General features: G+C 39.0%; 2 protein-coding genes across 2 annotated transcripts in view; one reads left to right on the top strand and one right to left on the bottom strand.

Moving 5' to 3' along the window:
- Positions 1-2,663, top strand: part of LOC102301717 (protein O-linked-mannose beta-1,2-N-acetylglucosaminyltransferase 1) — a 7,051-nt gene extending 4,388 nt beyond the window's left edge. Inside the window, exon 9 of the mRNA XM_005946829.2 lies at positions 1-2,663. The gene's annotated coding sequence lies outside the window, so the exon portion shown is untranslated.
- A 2,794-nt stretch (positions 2,664-5,457) lies between these two features.
- On the bottom strand, positions 5,458-22,563 carry LOC102301419 (tetraspanin-1). Its single transcript, XM_005946828.3, has 8 exons — positions 22,366-22,563; positions 22,161-22,223; positions 16,368-16,574; positions 15,231-15,305; positions 8,569-8,667; positions 7,095-7,238; positions 5,846-5,929; positions 5,458-5,761 (listed from the first exon to the last, which is right to left on the bottom strand). Exons 2-8 carry the CDS (start codon positions 22,215-22,217, stop codon positions 5,702-5,704), a joined length of 726 nt encoding a protein of 241 aa, XP_005946890.1. The 5' UTR covers positions 22,218-22,223; positions 22,366-22,563; the 3' UTR covers positions 5,458-5,701.
- Between the last annotated feature and the right edge of the window lie 620 nt (positions 22,564-23,183).

The raw sequence follows: 23,183 nt of genomic DNA, 5'->3' as shown, positions 1-23,183 counted from the left end.
CACACACACACACACACACACACACACACACACACACACACACAAACAGAGACTTCAACAAGCCCTGGCCTTAACACTACTACTTCTCTCCATCAACGAACATTAATAATCCAGCCTGGGGCCCAGAGCTACAGGTCTGTCTTGGGTACAAGAGGATACCTGGGACACAGAGTCTATTTTTTATGTTGGAGGAAGAATTAACACTACAAACAGCACTGGTGAGTCCGTCCAGCAGTGATGCTAAAACTAGTTATAGTTAATTGTGATTGTTCAACCACAACAGCGTACAGCTGCCAACAGCTGTGTCTTTTTGTGGATTGATCACTAAGCTACATCTTTGACAGAACAGTACAACTGACATAAACACACTGACCTGAAAGAAGGCAGTGCTCCTTATAGTTTGGTATTTTAACTACTGAGTGTTTGTCCATTTTTGTACATACATTTTAACGAATCTCTATTTATTTTACATCTGTCAAAAGTTAGTGCTTTTTTTTCTAAATAAGAAAATCCACTTTGATCAAGTTCAATGCATTTTTAAGAGTCTGACTTTTACAATGAGAAAATGTAAGTGTGTGTGTGTGTAAAATCTAAAGGTTGGCATTTTTCTCAGCATTAGATATCGAGTGTAAAAGCCCCATGGGTTTGTACCGTTATTGACTGTATAGATCACTTGCCTCGGATTAGTCTTGATGATGTAATCCGAAAGGTGGCTGAGAGACAAAAACCTGAAAAGTCATACTTTTAACATGTGCTGCATCTGAAACCAGAGAAATTGCAAATGCTGTGATGTTAATGTGTGCTCACCTACAAAATGATGCACATTGAACAAATCACTTTAAATTCGGGCAGTTTTTTTGTTTGTTTTTTTAAGTAAATTAACCTTTTTCCATCTGTTTCTGGTATAGTTCACTACTGGCTTTTGCTCTGTCAGGGGGGGGAAAGCACGTGGCCCTTCCAGTACCAACTAGTAATAATTGACACAGGAACTGGAAAATCATAATTAACAATCATTAGGAACGAAACCTTTTTGTTGTGTACCCCAAAAAAGGAGGAAAATCCGTGTCTAGGATCAGATCTAAATATGCAAACGTGTGCTAAACAAACAGTTCAGGATATTTGTATCCTAGCACACCATTTACGTGTGTACGCATTTTTTTTGTTGTTGTTTTGTTTTGCTTTTTCCTGAAGCAGACGCACTTTTTTTCTGTGCTTGTTGCTGTTTTTGAGATACAAGAGACAGCGGCAGCTGCATAAGGTGCTGAACGTTCAGTTGCTTCCCTGTTTCCTGATCGAACAGTGTTCAACTACTGAAGCTACTAAAAACTGAGCTCAACGCTGTTACTTTTCACACAGCCATCCAGTTACGTAGGAGAAGGGCTCAGATAACAAGAACACCTGGTATAAACACTAAAGAACCGAGTCAATTTCTCTGCTTGTACCAAATGAAACCCCCAAACTAGCACTTTAGTCATATATTAATTAGATCATTGTGGGTCAGACATCACAACAGGCAGGTACTTGGAACCAGCTACTTCCTGGAAGCAGCATGTGTTAAAAACTTATTTTTTTCCTCTCCTAATTTCTTAGTGGTGCGTATAAATTTTGGTCTCTCTCAACCATCCTGGAGGCCAGAGGCTCCACCACTTCCATCCACTGAAGGTAGCAATGTGAAAAGAGTACTAAATCTTCGTTACATATATTTATCTGAGTTTCTAATTGCAGTGTTCTTCATTTTTAAGAGTAGTAAATACGTGAGAAGATTTATTTGATAATCTCACTGGCCGCATTCAATGCCCTGAGATGCAGCTGAGAGAGAGAGAGAGAGTGTGTGTGCGTGTGTGAGAGAGAGAGAGCGATTTCTCTTGTAAAGCTTTTCTAACTGGTGGTCAAATAGAAACCCAACCCTTAAAGAAAATGTTATTCTTTATGGTAAGACATGCAAAAGCAAACAAAGTATTATCTGCTTATGGATACATTTATTTTGAAAGTCACACTATAGAACTGTCTAAGCATTTATTCACTCTGTACTGGTCATGTTATCATTTCAAACAACTGTTATGGATGTTTCAGGCAATTAAAAATGAAAAGATAATTGAAATATTTGTTCCAATTGAGGTGTAAAAACACTGACTTTTAATCCAGATGTTGATATTCTGCCAGATGTTTTAAAAGAACGTGGAGTTTTCAACCATGTTAACAGAGAGGTGTGAGTGTGAGGAAGAGATGCTGGACATGTTCTTACCAGCTGATGTAAGAACGCATTAACCAAATGAATGTGAATTTTAATTCTCTGTTAGTATTTGCAGTTATTTGATTGGAAGGTGTTTACCTGTCAGCCCCAACGTCAGTGGTTCATTCTAAGTTTAAGTCCTAGTGTGTTTTCTCTGGTTTCAGATCTCTGCAAATTGTCTTTTTTTCCCCTCTGGTTTGTTCTTTCGTTTCACTTTGTGGTGTTCCTGCTTTTCTGGGTTTCAAAGGTTAAATTAAATTGAATCATTGTTTCAATAGCAATACAGTTGATTTAATACTGTGGCAGGATTCTAAAGATACTGGAAAGTGCTTTGTATAAGTGACAGAGGAGGATTTGTAGACTTGAATGCAGTTTGACATGTATGAGTTTCTTTTATCTTGCAGATGAATAAAGATTTTTTTTAAACTCACTCTCATGCTTTTTTGCTTTTTCCCCCCTAAAGGCTGTACTGTACAATATTTTAATAATTCATAAATAAAGATTTATTGTGTGTATAATATTCATGGAATTAACCAGAAGCTCTTGTTGTTCTGAGAGTGTGTGTGGGAGAGAAGAGAGCTGCCTCCAGATTTCCCATGAGAGGCATGCAAAGGAACTGGGAGGCAAAAACCACATAGGGAAATGTATGCAAATCCTCAGGACTCGGTGGATTTCTGTATTCATTGTGGCTGACCAAGGATGAGTGCGGCTTCCTATCCTTTGAGGTCCAACTTTTGCAGCTAAACTGTTTGTTTTTGGTGATTAACCCCACTGACATCAGTCTTTTCTTTTGTTCAAGGAGAGCCACATGTTGTGATGCATGTATGTGTGTGTAGGCAGACTTCTAGAGGCGTTTTAAATTCTACTTTATATTTAAGCCAGCAATCAAAATGAAACAGATCTGAGGCTTTACACTCCTCAGAGTTTGGCTTGTAGATGCTGCAGAGGACATGCATCTCTTTAAAGGACCATTGTTCAACGTTGTGAAATTTTTTTGAAACACAGATTATTTGGGCATGACAAGGGGGATCTGGATTGAATTGCATGTCAGTGATAGTATTCTTTAATTTTTCATGTATTATTATTATTATTATTATTTTCAAATGACTTTGTAACAAAAGTAAAAGAAAAGGATCTTCACCCGTGGTCTCGGATCAGTTAGATGTTAAACTTTGAAATGGTGCAGATGAGGGGGTTCTGTGGGAACAAGAGCAGTTGCAGAGATGAATGGAAATTCTCTGTGCATTCATCATTATGAGTGACATGTTTCATAGCATACAAAGACATTTTGTTCATGCATCATCTAAATTATAGATTAGTGTGCCTGCTGAAAATTTAAGGGTCTCCTCACTCTCACTTCACTACACAACTGCAGCCATGACAGAAGGAACTCAATCAATTTATACAGAACTCTACAACTTGTAGTATAACTGTGTAATAAATATAACATGATCTCATTTGATCAAATATCTTACATGCTGTTTCTTTTTCATTTGAAAGTCAGCCATGTCTCTACTTCTTGCTGTTATTTTTCTGTTATAAATGACTGTTTGAACAAGGCTAATGGATAATGTTTGAAAGCATTAATTCAAGAGCAGTGAATAAACAGTTGAAATTAAAATAGAGGGAAAATGTCTTAAAAAAGGTAAAAATATTAAGTTGCAATATTACAATAATACAGAGAAAACAAACATTCAGACTACGCTGTCATCTAGAAATTTGATTCTGGATTTAGCAGGGACCCAGTGAGAAGAAGCCAAAAAGTTACATCAGTACTCTGCAGCATTTTGGATCAGCTGAAGGCTTGAATTTAGAAGCAGGACATTAATGATCATCTTTGTCCTTAAGACATTCCTGTAGTTTAAATAATTGGTGCATGTTATGTGGTTTCATGAACAATTCAAGCTGCATATGTCATCCACATTCTTGTGATGTGGCATTGTTATGCAAGGCCTTCTAATTATACTCCATAGAGGAATCATATATAATGCAAATGGTATTGGTCCTATCTAAAAATCCTTTTAGATAGATTTTATTTAAACCACTGCAGCACAGTATCCTTAATACCTACATCATGTTCTACTAGATGTATGTAATTGTTGTGATCAGCATTATTAAATGCTGTGTTGAAGTCAGAAGCAGCGGAAGAAAATCATCCATCATGACACAGAAACTCCTATCAGAGAACTAGGGCCTAAACCATTGCAGAGCTGAGGCAGTTATGCCCACCCACTCTTCCTGTCTGGTAATAAGAATTTTGTGGTTCACTGTGTCAAAAGCAGCTGTTAAATCTAAAAGCACATGTAAAAAACTTTTCCCTGAATTCATTGCTTAAAATATGCTCTTAAGATCAATTAACATATTTTTCAATTCCAGCAAGCATACTGACCTGTCCTTGGTGTTGTACAGCAAAACAGGCTCAAGCTATCATTCTTCCACCACTGTATGTCACAGATGGGATCAGGTTTTTATGCAGGAATCCAGTACTTCCCCTTCTCCAAACAGAACACTTCTTAATTGTCTTACTATATATGATTGTAGCATATTTATGTACATATGTCTGTATGTACCCTTGGAACTCCTTAACAGGTTGACTAATGGTAAAATGGTAAATGGCCTGTATTTGTATAGCGCTTTACTAGTCCCTAAGGACCCCAAAGCGCTTTACACATCCAGTCATTCACCCATTCACACACTGGTGATGGCAAGCTACATTGTAGCCACAGCCACCCTAGGGCGCACTGACAGAGGCGATCTGCATGAAACCTTCCACAAACATGCTTACCCATGCAGAAATTAGCATCTATATGTTTTTCTTTTTTTTAAAAAAACATTTATTGTAAATTCCAGTACTTTAGATTTTCATTTTCATCATCAATATGATGTTATGTCCACCATTTACATTTCTTTCACATCACATTTAGCATATGTCACCTGAAGCAATTTGTTTCCACAGCAGACTTTTGTTCAACTCTCCACTAAATATGGGTAAATATGGGTAAAGGTTTTTGTTAGTTAAACTAAATCATTTTGTTCTGGGTGCTCGCTGACTGAACCTCTTCAGCTCACAGTTTTTCGTTTGCTTCTACCTTTAGGTCCTTATACTGAGTTGACTTTCTGACTTTTGTTGCAGATCTGAAACTGTGGCCACTAAATGTGGATATTAAAAAAAAAGCAAAACCCAAAAGGTGTTGAAAAAAATAACCCAACACTGAAACACATTCAACAAATGTTTGAAATATTTTATTTTATATATACATTCTTTTTGAAAAGGCAACATTGAAAACCAAGGATGATATTGGTAAAAGTGTACTACTTCTAACAGAAACTTATATATGATGTTTTTTTACATAATAAATATGACTTTATAGCTAATTATTGCATAAAAAGAATAAGAGTGATGTTAATATAGATTTGATTTTTAATTAAATTATCTGTCACTCCCAAAATGTTCTCTGTGAAGACCTCTCAGCTATCTTCGTTATCCAGGTGGCAGTACAAATTAATGGATACCAATATGGCAGCAATCTGGAGAAACAAAAGTGTAAGAGTCCAAACAGAATGACATAAACAGGTTTTGAATGCATCCTTAAGCTTTGCATGAGTTTTTACCTCCAGTAATCCAATTCCTGCAGCAGTGCCTCCCATGGTGCTAGCGTTCTCTTTGATGATCATCAGGATCTGCTGAAAACAGCCCTGATAGGAAATGGGCTCTGGTTAATTCCTAATGCATCAACATAACACGCATGGCTGACACTCATGCAGACACTAATGCAAAAATAACAATCGCAAAACTGCAAAATAATGGTTGGCTCAAAATCCACTACATTTCTAGGCCAGAATCAAGATGCTTGGGGCAGTCAACACTTGGTCCAGAATCAAATATTTTAACTGTTGCTACCGTCATAGAATTTAGACATACATGGTCCCCCACTGTTAAAATCTTAGTGACGTTTTGGTGTTTTTCATTTGTTTGCATAGCTCTGAGGTTATGCAAAAAGAATGACTGTGGAATTTCAATCCATGCAGGAGCTACAATGAGACTTCAGTTGAAGCTAAGTTAACCTGAAAAAATGTTAAAGCTTAAAAACGTATGGCAAAAAACAAAAAAATAGTTGCAGTAGACAGTTTCCATTGTTTTTACTGGACATTGTTGTCATTGGGCAGGATGTTCCACACATTTTCACACCACTACATGTGTCAGTAATGAACTACAATGTGGGTGGCATGGTTTCAATACCAGGAATATAAACTTTATTTATGCTTAACACCATTTATGTCTATGTAAAAATATTTAATATTACAGCATTAAAAAGGTCTTTTACAGGTTTTGGTCTCTATAGTTAGTTCTTATCTAACAACCATACTTAAATAGCACTTTTCTTCTAGAATTAAACCCTCAAAATGCAGTTTAATAATACAAGTCTCATACTCCCAATCACTCACACATTCATACAGTGCTTCATTCTATGCCATACCATCTTGTCTAGCACACATACTCTAATATAAAGCCATCAGAATCTCGGCCGAGTATATTTCAACATGTGAACCGGAGGAACTGACAATCAAACTACCAACTTTCAAATTAGTAGGAAACCTGCTTTACTTCCAGGCCCACAGTCCCCAGACAACTTCATAGCATGACAGAATATTTGTTTTCACTTCTTTTGATTCTATTTTGATTCTAATTAGTGGTCACTAACAGCTATATATGTAGCTGGCAGTTGTCTGCTACATATCAGTGAACTGGACCTGGAACGCCACAGAGCATGGCAAACAGTATTCCTGCTAAACACTAGCTTGTTTGAATTGTCATTGTTTTCATGCCAAAGCTGCACAATGTATAATGTGGTAATTTTACCTGCACATTGCTGTACTCTGCCTGGGCTGGGGTGCAAGTGTTGTTGTTGGTCCTGCAACAGATGGAAGGCAGGCTGCCTCCAGTTGCATTTTGGAAGTTAGAGCCCATGAAATCAGTGTAGTTGGAGAAACCACAGCAATGTAGCTGAAAGAAGGATGACATTCTTGTGTTATTCATGCCGCAGGAAAATATGTGAAGAGGGTTATCTACATAATGGTCCTTTCTTAAAGGCACTGCCTTGTCTTGATGTTAGTGGTTTCTATCTCCCCTTTCAGACATATATTCCAGCAGGGTGTAGGTGTTACTTGCCTAAATCTCATTCTTCTCTTTCAGCTAACTCTTCTGGACTTGCCTTAGTCTCTGCGGGTATTTGGTGGTTGCAACTTTCCTGGCAGCCGCTTCATGATTCCCACATCCCTGTGAGATTGCCCTGTAATTCTCGCTATTCTTAGTGTCTGCAATGTTCCCTTTTGGTTTTGCAATCCCCTCAGTTCTGACTACCATCACTCTCTTTGTTTGTTCCCTCTCCAGTTCGAATAGCATTCCACTGTCACTGGTGTAGATCTTGGTGGGATGGATAAGTGAATCGATGTCCTGTTTACTCCTGGCATACAGCTTGATATCATCCATGTAGAGGAGGTGGCTAACGATTGCTCTATTCTGTAAGCAGTGTGTGTAATCAGTCTTGTCAATCACCTGGGATTAAAGAGTTCAGGCCTACAAAGAACAGTGGGGGGAGAGCATCTTGAACAACTGCTCTGTTTACCAGTAGCTGATGTTTTGCCCCTCTGATCCTCAAGGATCTGTGAACATTGGGGATCAGCACTGTCCAGCCTTCAATTATCCATTCCAGCTACGTGTTGTCCATTATCAACCGGTTCATTTCTGCTGCCAGGTGCTCATGGAGTGCAGTTAGTTCTTCAGCAAGCAGATGTGAATCATGTTGGGGCCTGGTACTGTCCAACTGGTGCTGTTCATGCTTGACACTCTTTGTTGGATGTTTGTAATGGTTACTAGATCCTGTTCAGGCAGCAGAAATCCAGACTCATCCGACAAGACAATGTGTTTGCAATTGTCTGTTATTTGAGTTAGTGTTGCTTTCCTACCAGCTGAAAGCGTCCCAGCCAACCTTGTCTGACTTCCAACATTCAAGGAATTTCACTCCCTGGATATTTTCTCTTTTGAAGATCATTGTCTGTAGGATGATTATGTTCTAAAATACAGGTAGATCAGCGATTTCTGAAATACTCAGACCAGCCTGTCTAGCATCAGCACCTATGCCATGTTCAAGTCCCTTAAACCACTTTTGTACATGACTAAATGCATTTGTTTCTGTCATGTGATTGGCAGAACAGATATATATGTTAATATGCAGTTAAGCAGGTATACATAAATCAATGGTGAATGTATATACACTTTATATATAAAGTTCTAAACACATATAACAAGAATAGGAAAACACAATATCCTGTACCTGTGTCATGGTGCTGTTCCAGAGCTTAGTGACAGCAGGATCATTACCATATTGATTCTGTAGAGCAGGAGTCGCCCACGCTCTCAAGATCCCCTCAGCCTGTGGAAAAAACTGATTTACTGACATCATATATAACCAAATATATCCTCACTGGACACATCTAGTCTGAATTTTATATTTTGTTTCTAAAGTCACTGGATCAAAATTACCCAGTGACAATCCTTTCTATCTATACTCGCTAGGTTGTTATGTTTAGTTTTAGTGTCTTGTGATGTCTAGGTAAACTGTGTCAGATGTGTCCTCACTTCCCACATTATCCCTCTTGTATTTAGTGTCTGTGTCTTCCTTTGCTCCGTGTCACGATCCATGGCTGTGTGTTTACTTGTGTGCCTCTCCGTGTGTTTAGGTTATATTTTCCCAGTTTACTTTTGTACCGTTTTCCCCTTGTGTCAGCAATAAAGCTGCCTTTTGAGTTCACTTTCTTGCCTCCGTGTAGTCTGCAATTGGGTCCTGCCTGCCTTTCCTGCCTGCACAGAGCCGCATCATGACAAGGATAGCTTGCCCTCATGTCCTCCCTTCTTTGTTTCCTTTCCTTTGCAGATTGCTATTTCTGTTTTGATAAATAAACCTATCACGTACTGTCACAAAGACCTAATTGATGGGTAGGGAGGGTCAGAAATGTACTCTAAATGTATGTAGCCATGTACAGCCCTATTTTCTTTTCTTTTTAGCTTCTCTGTGTGGGTGGACATGTTTGAATGCGTGCACAGTGAATGGGACACATGGGGTATCCCAAGGGGATGCTGGGATACAAGTCACGATTAAATGTGCCCCCCAAGTGAGGCTAAAATCAGAAAGATATATTACTAGGAGGCTAATTCAACACTGTCAATTGCCCTGCGCCTTGTCACTTTCTGTTGGATGCATACACGTGCATTCGCCCACACACACACACACACACACACACACACACACAGAGGATAAGCACCAAAGAGCTTGAAGTAATACACAGTTCAGTGATGCAGGAGATGTTAGCACTGTACATCTATCAATGTAGAGTGGTATGAACACATTTACACATGATCAAAATCTCCACCTTCATCTTTTATTAAATTATTGATCTCTTGCTCTATAGTATGTTGCTGTTTTTCAAATAATCAACAGTATCTTTTCTTGTATGGCATACATGTTAAGAAGAAAGCAATAAATAAAAATCAAAGCAACTAATTCCAAAGAAAGTGATATACTCATTTGTTCATAGGAGTGGGTTGATAGTTGTCATAATTGTCATAAGCCATCCCTTTTTTATATATTTAGTCATGTTTTTGCTTGTTGGGTTAGCGCAGAGGTTCCCAAAGTGGGGGAACAGAGCCATTGCGGGAGGGGGGGGGGGTATGATAATAATAAAAAAAAAGAGAATGCTTGGACACTGCTAGCATAATGGGCAGAGTTTTTTGGGGGGCTTCCACACAAACACAAAGCAGAAGATGAAACATCGCCAAATATGTTTCCAAACCAACTTCTTTCCAAGCCAAGGATTAGAAAGTATGATAAAGCACATCTTGCCTTTGGCTTCACCCACGTGGCTTCACCACCTATGTGTTGCCTTCTGTTCCTAAAAAAAGCAACAGAGCACTCGGTGGTCTCACAAACTCAGGTGGGATACTGTCTGTCCAATCAAAAGTAAAGTCCGGGTTCTGTCTGAGGTTGATGTCTAAAAATGATCAGTGCATTGCTGGAAGATGCAATAAGACGGTAGTTGGGAGCACTGTGCCACTGGATACGTCCATACGTGCCAGCAAGAAGTAGCTTTCCAGAAGTGGTCCTTGATTCTTGGAAAAACTGTTTCACTAATGTACTCAGAACTCATATCATATCAGCCCTGTAATATATCTCCACTTTGGTCAATTTGTACAAACAGAACCATGGCAACGACCACTGACAGCTTCTCATAATACATGCTGGAAATCTCAGTTACTCTGACTACCTGAAGGTTATTGACTTCCTGGTTAGATGAGCAGCAGAGACCCAGAAACCAAAAGGCAGATTTATGCTGCAGATAAGTAATACAGGATAGATCAGGTCGTTATTTATATCCTCCTTTATTCGTACCCTCCTCTGTCTTTTACATATTTACACAGGCAGCTATATATATGCATATTAAATGTATATTGTCCATTTTCATTATTCCACTGGTATACTGTTTATTGTGTGTTATGAAAAGCAGGAGATGGAAAGCTGGTCTCACACATTAATATCCACGATGGAACTTACCATGTCTGCAATGAACAAATGATGCTAAAGATAACAAAGAGCACATTAAATTGTTTTAATGAAAACAAAGCTGAGTTATATCTTACATTTAATGGGGGTTCAGGCAATAGCTTGGACCCACTCCTCACTTTCTCTAGACAAGCATGCTCTCTGTTGTCAAAATGTCTCTCACCAGTTGCCGTTTACATGGCTGGCTTTGGTTTGCTCAGCTTTTGGAAATGAGAGTGGAGAGATTGAATTTAACAAACTCAGAGAACGACAGCAGGAGAACAGCTCAATGTTCAGTCTCCAAGGACAACCACCAACACACTTGCCTATAGCTTCTTTGTTTGATAGGTGGCACACTCAGGATTGAACAGGAGCATAATATATTACATTCCACCAACAGAAAGAAGTTAAATGCAAACCTGGACACTGCAAAAAATAATCTTTAACAGAACATCAGGGCAACTGCATAAAAAATTAAAATCGCTCAACAAAAAATTGATATATATATATATGTATTAGGGGTGCAACGATATTCGTATCGATATTGAACCGTTCGATACAGTGCTTTCGGTTCGGTACGCATATGTATCGAACAATACAACATTTGTAATTTATTTTATCAATTTTCCTTCTGACGATGCTGTCTGTGTTGAGCGCTCAGTGGATCTGCGTTCGACTACTCCGCCTAGGCTGCACTGTCGAGCGCAGATCCACTGAGCGCTCAACACAGACAGCATAGTCAGAAGGAAGAGCGCAGGGCAAGCTAGCGAGACAGAAGTTAAGCTCTCCTTGCAACAGGCAAATTGAACCTCATTCAGATCTGGCGTTTGGAATTATTTTGGTTTTCATGTGACGTATGACCCTGAAGGTAAGCGAGTCATGGACTAAAGTAAAACAGTATGTTGGATGTGCCATGCAATGCTCAATTACATTGGTGTGAACTAGTGTGTTAGCGCAGTTAGCTCGTTAACGTGTTGGCCGTCTAGCCCCATGCACGGAGCGATCGGCGGTAGCTCGTTAACGGAGATTTGCCGTGTTGTGGCGTTAAGGTCATTTCAACGAGATTAACCTGAAAGCACTAGTGGGAACACAACGAATATGACTGCACATTTACGCCGACATCATCCTAGTGCAAAGACAAGTGGAAGCAGACAAAAAAAAGCAAGCATGCTACTAACTTTAGCCGAGTCATTTAGACAGCTGTTAGCACATGATTCTCCTTATGCTGCTGAGAATATAGCCCAGAAGAAGCGGATAGTATAGCTTTTATTTTGGAAAGAGCCATTTCTCTGTAATAAACTCTCTTTTCCAAAGATGAGTGATTCCTCAATCAGATACAGGGCTTGCAATATCGCTAGCCCGACGTCCCGGAGCTAGCGATTTTTTTCAGTCGGGCTACCAAAATCTATCTCTGCCCTGCCCGTCGGGCTATTGTAGGAAAAATATATGTCAATGCTTTTGCATTCTTTCAGAAATGTAGCTGGGTAATTATGTCATTGGCATCGGTGAGCCACTGTCAATATGTGACATATTGAAGTCGCGTTTGAATTTGCGCTTGTTTTTTTGCTTTCACTTTGCAATCGTGCGAACTGTGTATAGAGAGCGACAGCACTGATCTGTGAGTGATGATAATTTGTGCACCAATTCCTCTGACATCGTCTTATTAATCGTTAGCTTACTATGCAAACATGACAAGTGAAATCTCCCGCAGCAAGCTTAAACATGTGAGAGGTTGATCGCGCAGAGAATCGCTGAGCTTATGTGAGTGCGTGTGTAAAAGCATTTCAGTTCTGCTGAGCCAAATAAGACAGGTCAGGGTGAAGAAGTGACAGCCAAAGAAAAGCTTACCACAAAACGGAGAAGTTATGACAAATCAGACTATAAGGCAAAAAGAAAGTGCAGCTTTATGGTTTCATGGACAAAAGAATTTCTGTGGCTGCAATATGATGAGCTAAATAACCAGGGCTGCACATAAGTGGTCCGCAGGTGCGCATTCGCTGTCAAAATAAAAAACACGCACAAGGGTTAGGGTTAAATTTAAAAACTGTACTTTTGAGTTAAAATATATATTTATAATTTTAATAAATGACAAATTAAAAAGGCATGAACATTTTTTTTGTATCGAAAAAATATCGAACCGTGACACCAAAGTATCGAACCGAACCGAACCGTGAATTTTGTGTATCGTTGCACCCCTAATATGTATATATGTCAATTTAGTTCAAAAACTGCTGATTCAAAAGCCTCAGTTTTAAAGTATTTGCACACACATACACCAGTGAACGAGAAGGTCGCTTCCCTTTGCCTTTTGGGTCAGAGAATGGGTTCTGTCATTTGTGCTTATGCACAGAATGGCAGTTCAGAATACCAAAACTTCTCCTACTGGGAGATTTTAAAACTGTGGGCAACAACAGTGAGACCTAGAGGGGTGTAACTGGTCGGAACAGCGGGTTACCCTGTGGGACTTCAGAGGTAGCTCATGGGTACAGGCAAGCCAAACAGAATGTGGCTCAGCAGTAGCTGAAGCCAAAAAATCTGGTGTGCAGAGGGTGTTCCTGACCTCAACTGAGGATATAGTCAACCAGTGGAAGGAATACTTTGAGGACCTCCTTAATCTCACTGACACATCTTCTGTAGAGGAAGCAGAGTCTGGGGACAAGATCACTGAGGTAGTTTATCCTTTATTGGCCAAGATTTGTACAGGTCCAATGGATTATTTTGTTATTTTGGGTGCAAAATGAAAAAATAATTAACATCTTTTAGGAACCATTTGAATTTTCTCTCTAGCCCAAAATGGTTGAGGAATATGAAAACGTGAAGCGCATGTGAAATAATCTAATCAGACCTGATTTTTTTTACATCCATGTTCAGACAGTACTACCTTGTGGATGTCTTCTGCTACCATGATAACACAATATCCCTGTAAAGCTCACTTTTTCTTCTTTCCAAAGCATTTTGTCTCTAGCACAAACGGTAACAGAGTTATTGACATTTAAAAACTCCTTGTAAAATGGGCCTGCTGGTGGGCAAATGGTAAATTATAATGGCCAACAATAAGTCTGTTTGGTTTCCACCGCAGATGCCCTTTGTCACCAATTCTAAAGGTTAGCCAGGTGGCACACCATTTGTCATCATCACTATACATGAGATTGTTGTTTTCACTGGATTATCATACAAATGATATGGGGCAGCTCTGTCTCAGGAGGTACAATAGGTCATCAACTAATTGGAGCATAGTGGATGGATCAGTCTGTATGTTGAAGTATCCTTGGGCAAAATAATGCGTTGCCCTCTGAGTTACAACCACATTCATTGGAGTCAGTGTGTGTGAGTATGAGAGTATGAGAATGTTATGTCATAGAGTAGTAAATGCTGTATGAATGTGTATGTGACTGAGTAAATTAGTAGAGAAGAATCAGTAGAAATTTAGAGTAAGTTAAAGAAATAAATGCAGCAGCCACTTGGCAAATAATAATGAGCCAGTCAAACTGTACAGTGGAACCCCAACTTACGAAACTAATTCGTTCCAGAGGGTAAGTCAAAATGTTCGTAAGTCGAAGCACCTATTTCCATCGCCTTTTCCCAAAACCAAAAACGTCCTCCAGTTTTTGGTTTTGGGAAATATTTTAGCAGTTATAATCTACAGGACTTTCTTTTGCTTGTTTTGTTTGTTTTTGCTTGTTTTTGTCCTTTTTTGTGATACTTTTTGCAGTGTGTACCTGCAGCTTAAACTGGTTTATCAATAGTAGAAGTTCAAACAAATTAAATGAAATTTTCAAGCACTGCAGAGTTCCCTCTGCTCTATTCCCCATTTCCCAGCTGCAGAAAGCCAAGTATTAGATTACCATTCTTGCCTCTGGAATTTCAGGAACAACCGATTTTCTCTTAGGACCCCAGTCTTCACTAACCTTCCTTTTCACAGCGCCTTTGAATTCCTTTTAATTTTTACTTGGTGTGGCACTAAATGAAAATGGAGTATGCATGTATGCAGGTGTGTGTGTGTGAGTGTGTGTGTATGTGAGTGAAAGAGAGAGAGAGAGAAGGCAGACAGAGGGGAACACATATCTAAATAGGCTGTTTTGCATATAAAATGCTTTAGGTTTTATATTTCAGAGTAATATATTGTTCAAAGTGAGAGACAGTGCACACAGCCCCAGGCTATCCCAGAGTCATTAAGTAGCAGAAATGTAGTGAGGTGGACATAAAGCCCATAATTCAATAATAGTCCACTGCTAAGATAGAAAATTTATATTGAGATAAAATCCAGACAATAGCACAATGAGGTGAAAGGGTGGGAGAAAAAGCAGAACTAGATGAGAAAAATAAAAAAAGACAAAAGAAAAAGGAATGAGAGTAATGGACAAAGAGAAAAAGGATGGATGCAGGAAATGAAAACTTACAAATGAGGTGTAGGTCAAAGCTACGACTCCAGTAGCCACTTCAGAAATGAATATGATGAGCATGATGGAGGCAAACTGCAGGGAGAGAAGAAGAGGGGAGTGTGTCAAGGTTTTTCAAATATACTGATTAAAAAAAAATCTTATCTATAGTCGCATTGTTGTAAAATCAATGGACAGTGAGTACACGGGTCTATGCTGAAAGGACAGAGCTGATGATCCATCTTCATTTATTATGTTTAGTTCATTACAGCAGTTTCTCAGGTAGGCCAAATATCTGCTGTTAACTGTGATGCCAGTTGTAGAATATACTCCTCTGCTGTCATTCAACTCACCAGGAGCTGTAGACATGATGGGGGCGCTGCAGGGGCAAAATGTGCTGCCTGTGCTCCTCATTACTCACTGCAGTGGGCTAAGAGGTAGTTAACATCTTCGCTAATGAGTGTAATAATGTACAATGTGTTGTACAAGGGTTGGTGGTGTTGCTGATATGGATGAGGAAGGAGGGTGGCTGATGAACCCAGTGTAAAAGCAAGGATGGGTGGGATACCAAAAAAATGTGGGCCACTTCATGAAACCACACAGTATCATTTTTAGTGTTTTTGATCTTAATATCAGTGTCCTCATTTAAAAGCAGTGAAGCAATACATATATGGATTATTAATCCATGATTGCTGTTTTATTCCATCTAATGAATTGAAGTTTAACATTTAGTCTTATTTCTTTAGTTGCTCAAACTTTCCATTGAGATGTGATTGAGATATGATTCCACTGAAATAATATTTAAGCAATTACAGGTGACAAACTTTTATTGACTCTGAAGACAGACTGAAACGACTACCTGAAACTGTGCATGATATCAGTGACTGACGTGACAGGGTAGTAAAAATATTAGAAGATTGTCTAGGCCTCCGGAGCCTGGAAAATCTGTTAGTGACTCATTATCAGCTTCAAAATTCTGCACACCAAGTGAGTTTCTCCATCTGAATGCACACAGAGAGTGACTCTGCGTGCACCCTATGGTTTTCCTTCCAGTCTTTGTTCTTTTCCTATTTGTTACTGTTTGCTACACACTTATTTGTTACGCCAGTGTTCAGGTACTTTATTAGTCATGGTCTAAAGCAGGAGTTGTCCACTTACTGTAAGGAGTAGACACTTGCTCTTCTTATGGGCTGCATAACAGCCTAAGATTCCCAGCAGCACCAGCGCAGCCCCGATGACAATGCAAAAGAAGCCAACATTGACCACCTGGGTACTTTGTTTGGAGAAAGGTCTCAAGATCTGTAGCAAGGAAGCCCCATCACTGCTCACCCAGATCCCCAATGCCAGCAGAGTGAGGCCACCCATCTGTAGGAGAAACAAGATCCATATACTGTACACTTAAGAATAAATTGTGTCCATTGCAAATTTCTGTTAAGTATGTGCAAGTAATTCCCATTTGACAAAAATAAGTAAATTAAATTGTTTAATTGAAAATGGGATGATGTGTTCAGTTCACTTTTTTATTTCTTTATTGACTTCTGCATTTACTTTGCCATGCATCAAGAGCAGTGCATCAATTTTAACATAGTATGTCCGTTTCTGTTTCCCTCACTCTCACTGTTATTTTCAATGTATTCTACTAGTACAGAATCATTTAAATTGTATTATTGGATACATTAATTGGTTACATTGTTTTTTTAACAGAGCTGACAAATCAACAAGTTATAATCTCAGACAGACAGCCTCACGCTGATCTTGTTATATCAGATTACTGCTTTCCCCAGGGTGACTGTAGCTTAAGCTATGCATTGTAATGTTAACTGTAAAGTAGTATTTACAGGTAAAAAGAAATTATGAAATAACTACTACAATGACACTTACTTGTAGCATTCCTTATGTTTCCTGCATTTTTTATGTTTGAAAAGACAAATAGAGTCATCATCATTATTATGCACTAATTTGCATATATTTCCAATACACAGAGTGTAGTCAAATAAGTACCCAAATGTGTATCTTGGATATTTCTTTGCACTAATGAGAAAAATGGCTATGTAGCCTAATAGAAGGAAACCAGCTTAAAATATAAAAAAAAACTGCTTGGTTCATGAAATCTTCAACCTGTAGTGTCTCACACTGGTCCACAATCAAGTAAGCCTCCCTATGGATATAGCCATTGCCGTTACTTAAGAAACCACATTACAAAACATTACATGCTGCACCAATTAGATTGATGCATGAGCATTACAGACAACAGATAAATTCTTTCAACCACAATTTCCGACTATTTAATGATGTGTTATGAATCCAAACAGAGGTGTCACCAGACAGTGTAGTAGTCTTTGTGTCTAGATTTCATGCCAGCAGCCCCTGAGGGTAAAAATAAAAGTTCTTTTCCTCTTTCCATCTTATAAAAATCCCAATTAACTTCAATGTCTGCAGCAGGCTGCTCTATATGTTTTATCAGTCTGTTGTTGCAAGCCCCATCTTCTTTGCTGTAGCGTGCTGGGTTGCAGGCATCAAAGCAAAGGACACAAACAGACTGAACAAACTCATCAAGAAGGCAGAGTCTGTTGTTGCCATGAAGCTCGCCACCCTGGAGGAGGTGATCAGTGACAGAATGCTGGCAAGACCGCAGGCAATGATGCAGCCCCCCCCCACATAACACACTGGACAATCTGAAGAGCAGTTTCAGGAACAGGTTCCTTCAACCTCGTTGTTGAGGGAACGTTACAGTAGGTCTTTCCTTCCCGCTGCTATTATTTATATGTATATTTATGTTTATACCTATCTCTATTTATGTATTTATCTTAATATTTATTATTCTTAACATTTCTTAATATTTATTCTATCAATATCTCTGTTTCTACACTCATTTTATGTGAGTGCTTGATGTTTGGTGTATATTTGCTGCTATGACAACTCAGTTTCCCTCTGGGATTAATATACAGTAGTTTCTCTGACCTGTGTGAAGGCATCTGCAAAATGACAGCATCTTTATGTCACTACCTTTAATTTGCACAGGCTCATTGACCAGGAACCGATTCAATAACCATCCAATGCTGTTTGAGAAAGCCAGCCTTCAGGTTTCTGGAGGAAGGCTCCAGGATTACCGCTTTGCCCGTAACAAAGAGAGAATGTTACTATCCTCCATTATTTTATGGACTGCAGTGTAATTTTTCCATCTCCAGCTTTACAAAAACTGGACACTACGTATGTGTCCAGTATCCCCATGGGCATTCACCGAATAGCTTAGTAGTTAACAGCACTGTTTCACAGAAACTGTTATCTCCAGGTGCTTTACAACACAACATCAAAGTGAAGCCCAGTGAATATTAGTCTCTAGGTTTGGTGAGCGAGATAAATATGGATAACAATTGAAAAAAGGTCAATATGATAAGGGCTAAATGTGATGTTGTCTTGCTGCTGTATTAATCATGTAAAAAATATTTAATACATTTTCATTAACATGACAAAGAGTTATGGCAAATTTAAAATTGGATCACATTTTATATCATGTCTTGCTGTCATAAGTCAGTAGTCTATTCAATTGCTGATTTCACTGCTGCGTGATACTTTCTGGTGAATTTCTGTTCACCAGATAACTGTTGTACTTTGATTCTACTTGCATTTGCTAACAAACTACTGTAATGCTCTCTTTGCAGAACTCTAACTATATGTATGTATGATAAAATGTGCTCTATAAATAAAATGTAATTGCCATGATCTCTCCGGCTCCTCCTTCATGTCTCCATCTTTGACTTTCTCTTCACTTTCTTTTATACCCTTTTAACCTTCTCCCTCCCCTCTGTGTATTTCACCCTCCACTCACCCTACTTTGAAGCCTCATATGAGCAGTCAGGCTCTATCAGACTGGTTTCAGTCATGGGACCCCCTTCTGCTCCACATCAGGAACCAGCACTCCACACTCCAGCACTCTTTCAGACACTGACATGTCCCTTATGGGAAAAATCTCCTGCTTCCTGTCTTTGTCTTTCCTACACATTCTCTTTGTTTTTGACTCTCTCCTTTATTCTTGTTTTCACTCTCCACCTCTTACTCTGGGGTGTCTCTTCAGCCTGTTCAGTTCATCATAGCATTGTTGACTAAATGTAATGCAAGAAGCATATTTCCCCTCAAACCCCATTTCTGTCACCATCATGCCCCATCTACAAAAAAGTGAAAAGTGTGCCAGCTATAAATACACTTATCACAGCTGGCACAGTTTTCACCTTTTTTCAGACCTTTGACGGTGTGTTATATGCATTTGGATGTCTTTTTCAGGATCTACATTGCAAAGGGACTGGGAGTAAACCAGGTTTTATGAGACTGAGAATTGGTGCTAGTGGTGGAGAAACAATATCTTTGTCATCTATAGAAAGAGAAAGAGTCTTACAGTTAGTGGACTGTGACTGAATAACAGGCTGCAGAATGAGAAACAAAGGCTCCAATAAGGGGAGAGTAAAGTTCACTTTGAAAAGCTTGGAAAGTGATAGAAGGATAGACAGATAGATTTATCTTTATTAATGGGCTATGTACCACAGGCCTTTAAGGTGGCAGTATTAAAAAGCCATCACTTGACCCAGGAGTTATAATTTTGGATATTGGCCTAATTATAAGGTAAACTATAGAGTAGTTGTAAAACAGCTAACTGGTTTGATCGAACTCATCACATACAAAAAGTGCAATAGTGAAGATCAAAAATGATCTGCTTATGGCCTCTGACAGTGGACTTGTCTCTATGCTTGCCCTGCTAGAGCTCAGTGCAGCTTTCACCACTGTTGACCATAATATTTTATTACAGAGATTACAACATGCCATAGGTAATGAAGTTGCTGCACTGCAGTGTTTTGAATCATATCCATCTATAGACTCCAGTTTTTTTCATGTAAATGGAGAGTTTTCTTCACACACTGAGGTTAACAGGTATCTGTGCTAGGACGCTTAGGCCATATCATTAGAGGATGTAGCATACATTTTCATTGCTATGCAGATGATGCATGCCTTTATCTATCAAGAAAGCCAAATGACACACATCAAATACTTAAACTACAGGAATGTCCTAAAGACATAAAGACCTAGATGCTTTAATTTCCTGTTTCAAAATTCAGATAAAACCATGAGTATTCTACTCTTCCCTAAAGTCTTGGTGTATAAAAACATGGTGTACACATGGTGGATGGCATTACCTGGGCTTCCAGTAACACTGTGAGGAATCTTGGAGTCATTTTTAACCAGGATATCTTCTTCAATGCGCACATTAAACAATTATACCATCAGTCAGTACTGATGCAGAGAAGGTTGTTAATACATTTCAGCTCCATTGGTGTTTATAAAATTAACAACGGGTTCACTAGAGGGGCCACAATGAGATATCCCCACTAGTTCACCAGTTTTCCTTTTAGGGCTGGTGTAACTACTGGTAGCATGAGGTGTTACGTGGAACCTACAGACATTGGGCAGGTAGTCCAACTCCTGGCAATGCAACATATTGATGTGCCATCCTGGAGGCTTGCTGTTTCTCCTAGCACAGCGGTCCCCAACCTTTTTTGCGCCACGGACCGGTTTATGCCCGACAATATTTTCACGGACCGGCCTTTAAGGTGTCGCAGATAAATACAACAAAATAAAACTAGTACCGGTACCGAAAAAAGAAGATTTATTCATAACACACGTGAAAAGACCCAACGATAAAAACGATAACAAAATAACGCTCAAAACCGATTCACACCTGAGCCTCAACTCTCGCGGCCCGGCACCAAACGACTCACGGACCGGTCCGAGGCCCGGGGGTTGGGGACCGCTGTCCTAGCACACTCTCAAGCCACTTACTAGTGTTTTGATCATGAGCAACACATTCACAGATTAGAAGATTCAGTGGAGAAGTACAAATCATATGTTAAGATAAGCTTGAACAGTTAAACACTTTGATTATTAAGTGTGAGATTCAGATTTTGTTTGGACTCTACTATAGTAGTTTTGCATGATTAGCATTTTGAAATAACTGGGCTTTTGAGCTGCCCCTCATTTCACTTCTCTGTCCGATGTGACATATTTTAGCTGCTTCCCTTTTCCCTATGAGATTTATCTCTCTTTAACTAGCATTTGATTACCTGGACCTTGTATGCACCTGAACAGCAGGAAGGGGCTTGTGTGCTCATAGCTCTCGCTTTTACTACATTTATTACTTATGCATATGTACTCACACTATTTATTTATCACTGAAGATAAGGAAACACAGTCTTAGTTGCTATCCTTTAATGTTCCTATACGTGCTCACTTATTTAGTTTTCTCCTGCCACTATGAACAACAGGGTTTAGATCTTGAAAAAGCGTCTGCTTTAGATATGTTTTGAAGGGAGCTGCAGTTGCAAAAATATGTTTGAGCGTTCACATTAAAGCAAGATCTTCATGACCAATAAATAACTGTTACATCATTCTCCTGTGCTGTCTTAGATTTCAGAGGGACATCACAATCGCCGCACCTTGAGAGCTGCTGCACCAAATTTATCAAGCAGCACTCAGCCGATGATTTCCATTTTGAGGAAAATGGCTCATGCTATATCTCATCTATAGCTCACCTGGGAGAGCAAGAACCCAAGTGAGCCCAGACCCCAAGCAAACTTAGCTTAACATTGGTAAGACTGAGGTGAAGATGTACGTGGCATAATTAATGTACAGCCTTTAAAGTTAATGAGGTAAAAATTGCAACAACCAGGCAAAATCTTTGGTATAGAAAAAGTATTATTTAGGCCTTCAGAGTGGTCAGAGATGATTATGTAACATCTCTTTTTGCACTGAATGGGAAAGGGAAATTATTTTCCAGGTTGTTTGTTTGTTTTTGTTTTTTTACTTTTTTCTACGAATGTCACTCAGTAAATGAGTGTCTCACAACCATGCCTCAACATCTTTCTAGTCATGCTGTATGTGTAATCAGAGTGGAAACATACTTACAAAGATAAAGAAGTTGAATAACACCATCATGAATTTGAGAAACATGAAGGAGCACATTTTAATCTGCAAAAGGAGGAAATTAATTTTAGGGTTTTGTACTTACATTACTGAGGACTCTTATCTAACACACACGCAAATGTTATTGGAAGGTTATGAAAAGGAAAATTAGAGAAAAGATAAAGTTCAAAAGTGGCAGCGATCTTACCTCTTTCTGTAAAACCAAAGTAGAGAAAAATTAAACCAGTTGGCTTTCTGAATTAAATAGTGACTAAAAATGCAGCAGAAACTTAAACACAAATGATCATCTGTCTCTTTAGTTTATCTCTTTCCAGGAACTTCCAGAGATGCAGGTAAAAAGTGCATGTCTGAGATCACAAATCTGAAATTTGTTTCCTCTTGGTGGAGCAAGAGGAGTGCTGGGTGTGTCTTGGAGGATACAGGTGACTGCAGGTGAAGGTGTGGTGCTGCTTAGGTGGCAGCTTTGAACCCTGCAGGGACAGGGACACATTCAAAGCAGTGGATTTTCTTTTTTTCCTTTTGTACATTTTTACATATTCATCACACTTACATATATCATTTACATTTCCTTCATTTGTGGATATGGCTGTCCATGTGGTTTGCTAGAGTCCCAAATCCTTAGAAATGTGTTTTTGAACCCTTTCCAGACTGATAGAGGTCATTAACTTGTTTACTCATTTGTTATTGAGGTTGTTTTTTTTTAGATTGTGGCTTGACATATGTGTCTGTGGTTTTTCACAGCATTGAAAAATGAATTTGCAATAGACCTTTAAACCTGTGACAAGATTAAAACAACCCACAAATCCTAGGACAACAGATTAAAGTGAAGACTGAAAGGTGCTGTAGGTAGCGCAGTATTCGACTTAGAAAGACAGAACCTTTCAATTCTAGCTCGTCAAAACTTGCAGCTGTGTCACACTGTGTGAAACTTGTTGATGTTTGAACTGTTCATATACTTTACCATCCAACTCTGAGGTCCCATTTGTACTCGAGCTGAACACTTTT

The sequence above is a fragment of the Haplochromis burtoni genome, unplaced genomic scaffold (genome assembly GCF_018398535.1).
Source record: "Haplochromis burtoni strain Fernald_Lab_line unplaced genomic scaffold, NCSU_Asbu1 Contig_67, whole genome shotgun sequence".
NCBI lineage: Eukaryota > Metazoa > Chordata > Actinopteri > Cichliformes > Cichlidae > Haplochromis > Haplochromis burtoni.
Note: the sequence above shows the minus strand (reverse complement) of the source record. Positions and strands in the feature narration are given on the sequence as shown.

Bases quoted from the DNA above. Each gene is read 5' to 3' on its own strand.
- LOC102301419 (XM_005946828.3), bottom strand. From the start codon at position 22,217: ATGTGCTCCTTCATGTTTCTCAAATTCATGATGGTGTTATTCAACTTC. The intron at 15,306-16,367 runs GTAAGTGGACAA...CTCTCCCTGCAG, and splicing joins GCAAGTGTCTACTCCTTACA to TTTGCCTCCATCATGCTCAT. The intron at 5,930-7,094 runs GTAAAATTACCA...ATTTCCTATCAG, and splicing joins CAGAGTACAGCAATGTGCAG to GGCTGTTTTCAGCAGATCCT.